This window comes from Zootoca vivipara, chromosome 15 (assembly GCF_963506605.1).
Source record: "Zootoca vivipara chromosome 15, rZooViv1.1, whole genome shotgun sequence".
Lineage (NCBI taxonomy): Eukaryota > Metazoa > Chordata > Lepidosauria > Squamata > Lacertidae > Zootoca > Zootoca vivipara.
In genome coordinates, this window is record NC_083290.1 from 17784597 (window position 1) to 17797581 (window position 12985).

The 12985-nt window shown below is 41.7% G+C and overlaps 1 protein-coding gene across 8 annotated transcripts in view; it reads right to left on the reverse strand.

Moving 5' to 3' along the window:
- Positions 1–12985, reverse strand: part of ARHGAP32 (Rho GTPase activating protein 32) — a 217028-nt gene that overhangs the window by 17753 nt on the left and 186290 nt on the right. For all 8 annotated transcript variants that reach the window (XM_060268467.1, XM_035139369.2, XM_035139370.2 and 5 more), the window contains 4 exons: positions 4565–4667; positions 3456–3600; positions 2734–2816; positions 637–744 (listed from right to left, as the gene is read on the reverse strand). In XM_060268467.1, coding sequence (XP_060124450.1) covers positions 637–744; positions 2734–2816; positions 3456–3600; positions 4565–4667 — 439 coding nt within the window. The remainder of the gene's footprint in view (positions 1–636; positions 745–2733; positions 2817–3455; positions 3601–4564; positions 4668–12985) is intronic.

The following is a 12985-nucleotide window of genomic DNA, read 5'->3' on the forward strand; positions in this document are numbered from 1 at the left end:
AAACCAAGGAGGAAATCCAAGTCTTGCAAGGTAAACACAGGCAAGTACCTTTTATTGATGTTACTCACAGGTTGGAACATTCAATGAGCTTAAAAAAAATAACCCTATTCAGCGCTGCCTTACAGGATGCAAGTGAATATGATTGGCTGTCCAACTGGCTAGAGGGCTAGCTGACATGTTCATTGGCTAGTAGGCAGCTTTGCTGGCAAGCTCTTGTTCCTCCTCCTCGGGGGAATAAGGAGTGGTGTGGGAAGTCATTCTCTCTTTGCCCCCCCATTTTCCTGGGTTTGTGCCACCAATCTTCTCTTCTCTCCAATCACCTGACATTTCCTGCACAATGCATCTAACTGGGCTGAGGGCACATGTCTCCCTGTCCAGCTTAGCCGTGCTCCCCAGTTGGGGAGTCCCAGGCACATCTCTGTGTATGAGGACTCCAGATTCTTCTTCACCCACTGCTTGGCTGCATGTGTACAAAAGAGTCCAATGTTGAACATGCAAGCTTCCATCAAAATCAAAAGGACCAAAGCCCCTTCCACCACCATCGTTCAGCTCAGCAGGTCCTGGATGTTGAGTGTAAACGAAACATAAAACTATCCTGGCTAAGATATATCATCTTCAATCAAATAAAAAAGGTACCTCAGTAGGTTTGGTGCCCAGACAATCGCTAAGTTCTTTGTGTGCATGTTGGTGATGGCACAGTAATCAGCGAGGTGAGCCAAATGCCTCATTAGGAACTCCAGAGTCCTGGAAAATGAAGGAGAGCTGTTAGTGGTGAAAGCAAGAGTATCACACAAGTTAGTATATTGTCCTACACTTTGCAAAACAGAAAAGAAAGAATGGCATTGATATGGGTTTGTTTAGCAGCAAACTGAAGTGCTATAAAAATGTGCCCAATATTCTGAAAAGTCCACTGACCCACAAGCTTTACTGGGCCTGCCAGAGGTCCCAGTATGGCTAGTGAGGCCATTTCCCTAAAGCCATGCTCATCTGCTCCGCACCTCATTGCATTGTGGCAGAAAGGTTGTTAATTTATCCCATTGACCAGGCTTCAGGGAAATTTTTACTGAAGCTTCATCATTCTCTGGTGGCCACTAGAGGGAGCGTTTGCAATATTCATCCAGCTGAAGTGTTGAGAAAGGAATACTGACAACCAGGTTCTTATTCTGTGCTTCGGTCATAATTAACAGAAATGTTTAACTGGGAATTTGAAGGTCTATAGTCTGTTGAAGAATAATGTGGTAGAGGGTCCAGGGATACAAGCACACACAGCCACAGGGTGTCTTGATGATCTGACTTCAGAATAAAGCGAGTATACCCCAGGTTACAGCACATATACTGAAGGCTCAAACCTGACCTGTCAAATTAATTAAGTTAATGGAGGCCAAAACCTGGCCATGCCAGGGTGGAAATTAGGCATGTTACTGATTATAGGTTTCCTATAAAATATGATGCTATGTGTAGTGGTGGAGGAGGGTAATTCTGTGCTATCTTGGTCTATGAGGTTATTATGGTAGGAGCAGAGCAAGGAGGACAGCGGCCCATAATGAGCCACAGCAACAACTATCCTCAGTTCATTCTAAAGGGCTTTCGGCACACCAAGACCTGCCAAGAAAACCACAGAGACCCTAGGGAAAACTTGAATCTTCTCCTGTTCACGATAAAACATGTACTGTACATTGTATAGCAAAGATGAACCAGCTTCTCATACAGAACAGAGAAATGGCATGGTGCCTTCTCCAAGTTACCAAGGAACGATTTCTATCTCCACCACCACCACCACCCTATATCCTGCATGCCCACAGATGCTAAAAGCAGCCAAGTGCTGTAAGCCTAGTCAGAGAAAGCCTCAAAAGGTTTTGCAGGCTTCCCAACCACTTTCCTGACTCATTTTTGCCAGCATTCCCTACTGCCCTTAATGTGGGTTGCACTGAAGCTCTACTCAGTGAGCTGTCCTTGTTCCCTACTGGCAGCTGAGCACATCTGCTGTCCCAGCTATAGTCAGGCATATTTATGCTTACATTAGCATTTTATATAGTTCACCTTAACTGGCAATCAAATTTGCAGAATTTTGCCTAAAAGGCAAGATGGCATACCTACATTTCTTGAAATTTCTTTCCATTTCACACCCTGGATTTTCCTGTTTCTACAGGGCGTCCTTCCTGCCTCCATTAAAATACTTGCAGATCTAATGACCTCTCCTTTCCTTAACAAAATGAGACAGTTCTGCTATTACGGCCCCTGTTCTTCGCCCCCTCCCACAGCACGCTTTACATAATGTCAGCAACAATTATGCAGAATATATGTTGTTTGTCTTGTTACAGATCTAATTAAAGTCGAAGTCAACTTTATGCAGATACAAATCCTTCAGCATGCACCCAACCATTTAATTCGATAGATGCAAGAATAATGCTGCTTCAATATGCCAGCCATCTTAGGGGGTATAAATCGGTAAGCGAACAGAAAATGTCAACCTTCCTTTTAAGAATGATTATATAATTGCACATTGAATGTGCAAAGAAAGGAAGACATCAACTCAGGCCCCCCCACATAATACAATGTGAATTTAGATTAGCGTGAACAGTCTTGGTCTGTCTCTGTGTCCTGGGAGAGGCAGAGGTGTGTTGCCAAAACTGCATGGAAAAGGGGGCATAGTCTTGCACAATCAAAGGCACCCAGCAGGGTATGAGAACATAAAAAAAGAATGTGCATTGAGAAAGAGCTGATGATGTGAACCTGTAGTGAGGTGGGGGTAACTGCTGGATGACATCATGGATTTTGACTAATCGTTCTTCATCTGTAGCAGCAGACACAGCATCCTAGAAAGGAACAAAAGCAAGAAACCTCAACACCATGCATTTGCTACAGGGTGCCACCTATCTGGGTGGCTTCAGAACGTTGTCCTGCTAGTATGGCAATTAGCATGGAAGTCACAGTTCAATGAGGCTGAGAATGAACGGACACTTTCAGTATCCAATGTAGCAAGCATGGCATTGCAAGGCAGGTATTGATCCTACATTAGAACGCAACAATATTATTTATTGCTTTGGAATTCCACCCTGGCTGCTACTGGTTAGGGCAGCGTATGTGCGGTTGTTCCCTTTTTTAACACTCACAACAGTACTGGAGGGCAAAATAGGGCAACAAAGACTGATTCCCTTTGAGGGTGGAAGAAAAAAGACCTATATCATTGGAAATTCCAGATATCCTTGAGGCTTTCCCCCCAGATCCTGTTTCCAGGGGCACATCAAGTGCAAAGGTTAAAGTCATGAGTTGCACCGGAAGAACTGTGAATGAATACTCATGTAACAATTATATACAGGAAGTGTGCCATGTTCTTTAGATGGGAGTTTAATTTAGCTACTGTTAAACGCAATGAAAAGGGGAGATATTTTTGAAGTGTGACTCACACTAATGCTGCCCAGGCAGTAAAAATAGGAGTCCCGTCTTGCACTTACTGAAAATTTCTCATAGAGCTGATAGGTGAGCAGAGGATTTGGGAGTTCTCGGAAATAGAGCTTACAGAGCGAGCCCACACAATGTATATCCTGAATGTATACATCTTTTGTCAAGTCAGGGATTTGCTCAGAGTCAAACTCATGCCTGGAGACAAAGGGAAATAAAGAGAGAGAAAAGAGGATAATATATACTCAAAAGATGAAAAGGACTTTGTTTACAGGAAGAAATAAATGCCTCAAACCTCAAACCACAAAAATCTGTGGTCCTACAGGTTCACATTTTTGCTAGTTGAAATAGCTTCTTGGGAGCCATTTTAGTCAGCTATAAAACCACCAAGCATGCGCAACAATCAAACTGCCTGTAATCTGGAACACTCCATGTAATTGATTTCATGATATATACTCAAAGTTCATGCAGCCAAATGCAAGCAATTCCAATTATTATATGCAATAGATTTCTGGCTAGGTAGAGCTCCCCACCTGTCAGAATGAAAGTAGCATTTCCTTTTAGTCTGAAGACCCAGAAAGAAAAAATGTGAACATGATGGGCCACCCACAGCCCTGCAGATCCAAAACACTGTGTGCAGATTCTGTGCAAGCCACAGAGCCAAGAATCACATGAGGAAAATTCTTCTGCAGTGGCCTGTCTTGATGAGAGACCCATAAAAAAACGAAACAAACGCCATCTACAGAGGGCCACAGATGGCAGTGCTTGCTCCATGCTGCATAACGTGTTTGGAAATTGCTGTTTCAAATTAGGCTTAGACACACAGGAGCTAATATGGTGAGTCAGACAACTGGGATCAGAGAAGAGGCAACTGCTGTTTCTGATGCCTGCATCCACAAGAGCCATAAATAAACTGCAAATTACTTGTTATCCCACAGACATTCTGTATTCTAAAATAATAGATTGTGGCCTCAGAGCAACACAACTGGTTTCTGTCCCAGCCAATGATGCTTTTGGATTCATGGAAAAATACACGATACTTCAAAATTTAAGTGTTTTAGGAGCAAACCAGAAATAAATTCTCAATGGCATTCAGCAGCAAAACCCAAAACTGACGTTAGCATGTTTGAGACTTGAAATCACAACACAAAAAACTCCATACCGTAGTTTCTGGATATTCGATGCAATCCCAGACAGACGGTATATTCCATCCACAATGCCATGCTTTTCAATGAATTCAGTGCAACTCTTGAGAACCTGAGGGACTTAAAAGCAAAAAGCAACAGTGTTGGTTGACCATTAGATGCTCTCAGCAGCACCTTCCTGGGTACACACATAGAAAGAAGCCCTTCGAGAAAGTTGTTGTGATTGGTGGGCTGCTTGTGGCAGCAGTGCTGGCTAGAGGCACGTGTTTAACTTGAATTGCAAGTCTATGATTTGGCTTGCTTTGAGGTATCTGCCTTCCATTTGTTTTGGGTTCAATATGGTGGATTCAGTAACAGCCCTTTCAGTTTCAGAGATTCCCATTTGCAAAATGAGCAAATATTTTTTTAAATGCTGCATATGTGTGCACTACACATGACATTTGGCATATTGACTCTGTGGCTTGGCTCATTTGCTTGGGTTATCTGTTCTACATTCAGTGTTGGTAGTTTCTTGTGCCTGAGACAAAGTTGTGTCAGGAAGCCCAATATCCTGCATAGGTGATGTTGCTTGATGGCAGGAACTTGCAAGTACATGCAACAGATGTGCACCTTTAGAGAATTTTCTGCCACTCAGGCCACCACAATGATGCTCACCACACCTGCCATGTTGTATCCTTTCGCTGCATTTGGAGGCACAGTGTGAGGTCAGGAACTACACCACATCCTTTGGAAGAGGGGCAGTTTCATGATGACCACAAAGGTCAGCCAAAATGTGTGTAACCTTGGCACCACCCCCAAGCTACCATCCTCTGTTACCTGATCTGCCATTTTTAGCTGGGCTGATCCTTCAAATCAAATTTTTTTAATGCCATTGACCAGATTGGGCCAAAGGGTTTTAGTTCAAAGGCGGGGAGCTCTATCATAAAAGTCTACCCTACTGCAGACTAGTAAACACTAACAGCAAATTCCACTTAAATTTAGTTTAACTTTAACTTTATAGACTTGTATGTCTGCAACAGAATGGAAAAACAAGGTAAATCACATCTACAAATTGCAGAGGATAACAGTAAGTGCAGTTAATCTGTAACTGAAAAACCAGAACACAGATTAGGATCAATTGCAAGACCGGTACTATTAGATACACATTAACATTCCATCCAATATACCAACCCTGCTGGCTATTATACACAATCGGTTTCCTGCTCTATATCCCTATCCTCCATGTAGGATGAGATCAGATTCTCCAGTCATAACATCAGCATCTTTTAAGCATGTGATGTTTTGGTTTAAAAAAATCACCAATGGAGTAAGGTCTGACATAGAGGTAGGACAGGATAGGAAACAGTTTAGAGTTATAAGACTGAGCAACATATTAGGAGCTGAATTTAAAGGACTCAACACAAATTCAAAGAATATGCAACATTTCCCCTTTTCTGTTAGGCTCCTATAATTCTCCTTTAACAGGAGGCTGAGGCACTGTACAAAAAATGAAGCCACACATAGCACAAGTTCCCCCTGGTCCCTGGCACTGCCAAGAACACCTGCCTGCACTGCCTAATTGAAGCACGTTGTCACAGAGAACGACCTCAGCAGGCATCCAGGCCTCTTGCCCCCCAGGGTTTCCTAGCCTTATAAACAAAGCATGGTAGTGCCGTATTTGTCATAATTAAATTTCAGGAGCACCCTACTGTGACATTTAACATCAAGCCAAAGCAGAAAACAGAAAGGGGACAGGGTGATGGGGTGCAGTCACTGCAATATGTTCAATTCACTGGCTCATTCGCCATGCAAGAATGGGAATTAACATTGAACTGACAATGGATACAACAGCCTCATTTGCCCTCCAGGTACCACTAGTTGACAGCTAATTCTTTAGTTTAATTGTCACAATGGATAAGAGGACCTTGTCAACATTCAGCTGTGCCAGAAATGGCCAACTCCAAAATTCTTCAAAACAGGTTTATCCCAACCATGTTTTAACTGGGCTTTACTGGGCTCCCTGACAAAAATTAAGATATCCACAAATATGCTCGACTGAGTAAGTAGGTTTTTGTTCATTTAAGTCTCCCTACTTTTCTTGTTTTCTATTTGGGCTCTCTCTCCCCCCTGCCCATCTCTAAGAAGGATGATCAGGCACTATCAGTTTGAGTCTATGGATCCTCACAAGTAATCAAAAGTCCATACATACCAAACAATCCATCGTATACAGCCAGGCCCTACGTTACAACCGTATCTGTTCCAACTCTACAGACAGAGAATCTCACCTAAGAGATCTACAGCAAACCTTTTTAGAACTAAAATATCCACCTGATGAAGTTAAACAACAGATCAACAGAGCCAGACTGATACCTAGGGAGAACCTGCTGCAAGACAGACCCAAAAAAGAAAATAACAGAACACCACTAGTCATCACATACAGCTCCCAAGTTAAAACAGTACAACGCATCATCAGAGATCTACAGCCTCTCCTGGACAATGACAGCTCCCTTTCTCAAGCTCTGGGAGGAAGACCTTTCATTGCCTACAGACAGCCACCCAATCTTAAACAACTCCTCACCCACAATAATGCAACCACCAGACTTAACATGGACACTGGTACCAGAGCCTGCAATAAACCCAGATGCCAACTTTGCTGCCACATACACCCGGACAACATCATTACTGGCCCCAACAACATCCAACATACCATCTCAGGACTATTTAATTGCTCATCTTCTAACATTGTGTATGCCATCAAATGCCAACGGTGCCCTTCAGCTCTCTATATTGGACAAACAGGCCAAACCCTACGCCAAAGGATAAATGGACATAAATCTGACATCAGGAACCATAAGACTGAAAAACCAGTAGGAGAACACTTCAATCTCCCAGGACATTCTATACAAGATCTCAAAGCAGCTGTTTTATTACAGAGAAATTTCAAGAACAGACTGGAAAGGGAAGTTGCTGAATTGGAAATCATTACCAAGCTTAAAACCATGGAAGCACCTGGGATGAATAGAGATATCGGATTCTTATCTCATTATGCATGATCAAGCTTTCTTTAGCACCTCAGCCCAGGACTAATTGCAGCCATCAGCAGCCATTAACACCCATCTACAGGTTTACCACTCCCATCAGCCCATCTCCCATTCCCACCCACCCCCCCCCACCCTCTGTATATATATAGGGTCTGACACTTCTGTTTCTAGTGTATCTGAAGAAGTGTGCATGCACACGAAAGCTCATACCAAAATATAAACTTAGTTGGTCTTTAAGGTGCTACTGAAGGAATTTTTTTATTTTTGCTTCGACTCAGACCAACACGGCTACCTACCTGTTATATAATAGTGTATGTGTAAAGGGTTGTAGTTTATGCTTCACATGTTGCTCTTCAAACCCAACTAATGCTCTTTGGCGCTGATCTCTCCATCTAAGTTTGTCTGACCCAGTGAGCTCCCAAGTGAGGTATCTATCATACATCCTTTGCTTCTTTGTACCAAAGGATGAGGCAACCTTTGCAATGGGCTTCCTGGTTCAGTTAACTACAGTCGTACCTTGGAAGTCAAATGGAATCTGTTCCAGAAGTCCATTTGACTTCCAAAACGTTCGAAAACCAAATTGTGGCTTCTGATTGGCTGCAGGAAGCTCCTGCAGCCAATCAGAAGCCATGGAAGCCCCATCGGACGTTTGTGTTCCAAAAGAACGTTCACAAACTGGAACAATCACTTTGGGGTTTGCAGCATTCGGGAGTCAAAACGTCCGAGTTCCAGGGCATTCGACAACCAAGATACAACTGTATAGGGAAGTATTTTTTTGTCTACATGAAAATTCCAAATGGGCCATGTGTCCAAACCAAGAAAGTATGAGACTGAGGGTTGTATTCAATGAAGCGCTAAGAGATTGTTCCATAAGTGCAATCATTTCTGCTTCCTGGTATAATGATCTCCCCTTTCCACCCCCTCTCCCGCTTGCTGTTCTGGGAGTTCTGCCGACCCTCTGGTACAGAGTTGGGGAGTGCCGGGGGGGGGGGAGTCTTATTGCAATAATGGAAAATATTGTGCTGACTTCCTCTGGTGCAACAATTTAATTGAACACTCCCCCCCAAAATTGATGCTCTTCATTGCAATCATACAAATGTAGAGTTGGAAGGGACCACGGGGGTCATCTAGTCCAACCAAACTTTCCAAAAGATCCCATTTTATTTTATTTGCATATTAATGGGGCTTATTCCTCTTCAGCACAATCCTTAAGGTGACTTTCAGAACTCAAAAACACAATATCCTTGATTTTAAATGGCATGTAGAGAGAACATGGAAGCCTTCCAGCAGGTTAAGATGGCACAGATTTAAGACAAAGGAAGGGCAAAAGCACGATCACTTTTAATCTGTTGTTTTGTGTTTCCTTTTACACTCCAATAAATGGGGGAGAACTGCCAGATGCCATGTCATGTCATGACCTTATCTTATCATGATACCCAGGTAACAGAAAGTCTAAATTAGATCACTATGCAGATAGCCTGATGCTGACAGAATGACATCTGTGGTCTTCAGAGTGATTACAAAGCATAAGCATTTTTGTTACATACACAGAAATACACGGAAGCGCAATTAACAGAGCTCAAATCAAGCCAGAGGCCCGCATTACTATTTTCAGTTCCTTGGTTTCTAGGCAACATGCCATCAGTGTTTCCCAGATACTTCCCTGTCTGCAGAAACCTTGATAAATTTAAACATGGTGAGCCTGTGGGATGCTGAGCACCACAAACATCTCCTGCTGAGAGATAAAGCAATTCATTTGTGTTTTCTTTCTGATGCCAAAATGACTGTTCCTATTTCTAGAAATAGAAGTGGAAATTAAGGAATGAGGAAGAATTAAGCAGACAACAGTCCTCTCCATTAAGCTGCAAGAGGAATGTAATGTCTAAGTGTCAAAAATATCCCTGGAGGTTTCAGAGATTTTGCTTCATTTCACCACATTGTGGGACCTGAGCGTGAAATGGGCCCTGGGCCCTGGATGTAAATAGCATCAGGTGTGGATAAGGACTGTGTGGCACCCCCCAAGCTCTGGCCAAAGGAGGAAACACCAGGAAGGCAATGAACAATCATAAGTGGGTCATGTGGCATGGCACTTTCCTAATAAAACATTCAGTTCCGTTGCTCCCTGGTCTGAAAAAGCTGAGATTGTGGTGACAGGTCACTCTTTACTTCGCCCGACAGCTCTACTGCTTTGCAAGCACAAGTGAAAGGGATTGCCACAACCCAGCTACAGCTCCACTAGGTTTGGCCCAATGCACTGAGCTTGCAATGGAGATGGGAACAACCCAGTTAACCCATGGCCATGTCTACTTCCTGAAGGTCAACCTAAGGGGATAATAAGCTTCTATTAGATACTGCAATCACTGTTTGTGAGGCTTCCCTTGTGCTTCATCCAGAAGTTGCAGTTAGTGCAGAATGCTGCAGCATCATTGTTGAAAGGAGTGAGGCCTTGTCAGCATATCACACCTGTGCTCAGAGAGCTGCACTGACTGCTACTGGGCCAAGTTCAAGGTGTTACTTACTATTAGTTTATAAAGCTGTTAACAACTTAGAACCAGTTTACCTACAAGATCGCCTTACCCCGCATGTGCCCACTTCGTTGCTCTGATCAGTGGAGCTGACACTACTACAGGTGCCACATAATACCCATTCCACATTTGTAAGAAATCCATTGTTTAATGTAGCAGCAACTACACTTTGGAACTCCCTGCCTATTGATATCAAGCAGGAGCCTTCCCTGTATTCTTTTTGGCACTTGCTGAAAACATTCTTGTTTAGACAAGCCTATCCAGATGCTTAGAAAGCTAGTGTGAATTTTATTCTGTTTTTGCATTTTATCTTTTTGTATGTTTTAAAGTATTTCTTGTATTTTTTTCTTGTTTTATCTTTTTGTAAAATGCTTTGAGGTTTTTTTTTTTAAAAAAAGGTTTTTCACAATCAGTTCACAAATTTTATGAAATAAATAAATAAATGTAACTGCACAGCTGCTGCCTAAGAACATGTTCCAAATAGCAAACTAGCTGATCACACTGAATATTTCAGTTTACTCGGATCAGATTCCCTCCTCTGTTTTTTAGACTGATATGCCTCTTGCATTTTAAGAGTCCAGGGGTTCTCAGTCCATTGCTGGAATAAGAATTATTTGTTCAGCCGGGGAGACCAAGGCTGCCCACCAAGTTCTGTTGAAACAGTGTCATTTTCACAATGTCCAAGCCAGGGCCATTTGGGCAGTTAATGGACCGTGCCATACTGAAATGCTGCCACTCAGCTGAATTCCAGGCACTAGGATAAAGTTAAATGATCACTAGAAAACTGGACAATCACTGTAAAGCAAAGTGTACCTTAGTAATACATTTTGAATCTAAGTCCATGTAAAAAAAGCAAAAGGCAGAAGTGTAGATAGCCAGAAATGCTGCTCTTGAGTAAAAGGACTTAAAATAGTCAACTTTATTTGGACTGTGCTCTGTATTTAAACTATATTTTCACACAAAGCTGATGAGTATCACAGCCGCTTCTATTTTATCACTCAGGTATTGCATTTTTGTATGTTTACAATGAAATATCATCCTATTCTTTCTATTACTTCCCAGACTGAACCAGTTTAATTTCAGAAGCTTGATATTAAAAGTGCTTATGTGAATAAAACTGCCTATGTCATCTTGTCACCTCCAGCTGGTGTTTCATAAACATCCTGCCATCCTAGTGTAGATGACACTATCTATGCTGTTGTCTTATGGGTATTGGTTCCTAGTTCATTCGCTATACCTGTAATGAACTTCACAATAAGCAGTAGTAAAAAGCATTTCCAAAGCAGTAGCATCTCAAGAAAACCCAAGGCTATAATGAACATATGCTTTGGGACAAAATTTAAGAATTTGGACATCATAGCTCCTTGCTGTATTTGTTTAAATATATATGTTTGCAATACTGGGTCCTGTATTCAGGCTCAGGAAAGAGCCAAAAAGAATTAAAACTCAAGATACAAGTAAATATACAACTACTAGAGCTGGAATGAAATCTGTCAGATTAATTTCATAGTACAATTAGGTAAGAATTTTGAAGGCAAGAAAAGCAGTTTTAGGGCAGTTGCCCTGCACAGTTATTAATAAGTTCTCCAATGAAGTTACTTGAAATTTCCAGACTGCTAGAATTTTCAGACTGTCTTAGAAAGGCAACACCATTAGAATGGTGGCTTCAGTTTACCAAAATCTAGAACACTTAAAAATGGGCACATTCCCATTCAAATGATTTCAAATGGTTTTAAAGCATCTTTAACCTGCTCCAGACCTTACTCCATGCCGCTGCTTCAGTTTCTACCAGAACAAAATCTAAGAGGTTTATTGCTTAATAGAGATTGCCCCACCCCTTTTAGAATTAAAATGCACACTGTTTTAAAAGAACGGTCTAGGTAACTATAACAATCACTGGCAGGAGCAACATTATGAATTCCACGCCATTGTATCTTGCAAGAGAAAAAGCTGAAATGAGTTCGTAAAATCCAAAATGACTCCGTGAATTACCACGATGCCATGTATATTTAAGGCTTCTAAATTGTAACAGAAATAATATTAGTATAAGTAAAATCCATTCAAAGACTGGAATGCTTTGTAAATATAGACTGTATATCTTTTGAAGACAAGCCTTGAACATTGCTTAAATCTTCCTAATGCATTGCTTAAATTTACCTTATCACAATTGCATACATATGGGCTTTGAGCCACATAATGCCTTCCTTTCACAGAATAAAGAATTACCCAATTAATAGTTTTCTTCTGGGTCATTGACAATACACTTTCCTATAAGCTGTGAAGCTGTTTTTGCAGTTGTTTTACATAAATAGGGGGAAAGGGGCATAAGCAGGTAAATGTTTAATATAAATTAAAGAACAAGAGTCTCCTGTCAAGCATTTTGCCCTCTGTGGTTACTAAAAACATATATCAACAATTCCTATTAACTGCAGAATAGATAAGAAAGCATCACATCTAATTCCCAATGGGAGCCAATGAACATGCACAGAGATGATGCAATACAGAATTATTGCAACACAAAGCAGTAAACAATGAAGCTGCTTTCCATTTGTAGGTGATGCTAAAAGATTCTCACCAGTTTCTTTTGGGCAAAGAGCTGTTTAACTAGGCCAATGGAAGCAGTAATTCTGAGGTGAGCTGCTGCCAACACCAGCTACCAACAAGGGGAAAGTAAAGAGACCCCATCCTAGTCAGTGGCTACAATATGCTGACAGAGGTTGCACACTATAAAACTACCAAGCATGGCAGGTGGCAGCAAAGCAGAACAAATTGGTAACCCCAGCTGAATGACGAACTGCTACTCCTCAAGGAGTCTTGGTTTGTTTCCAAGTGTTTATTCAGCACAGGGTAGGGAAATGATGTTCAAAGCCAAAGAAACCAAAACCAACTATTT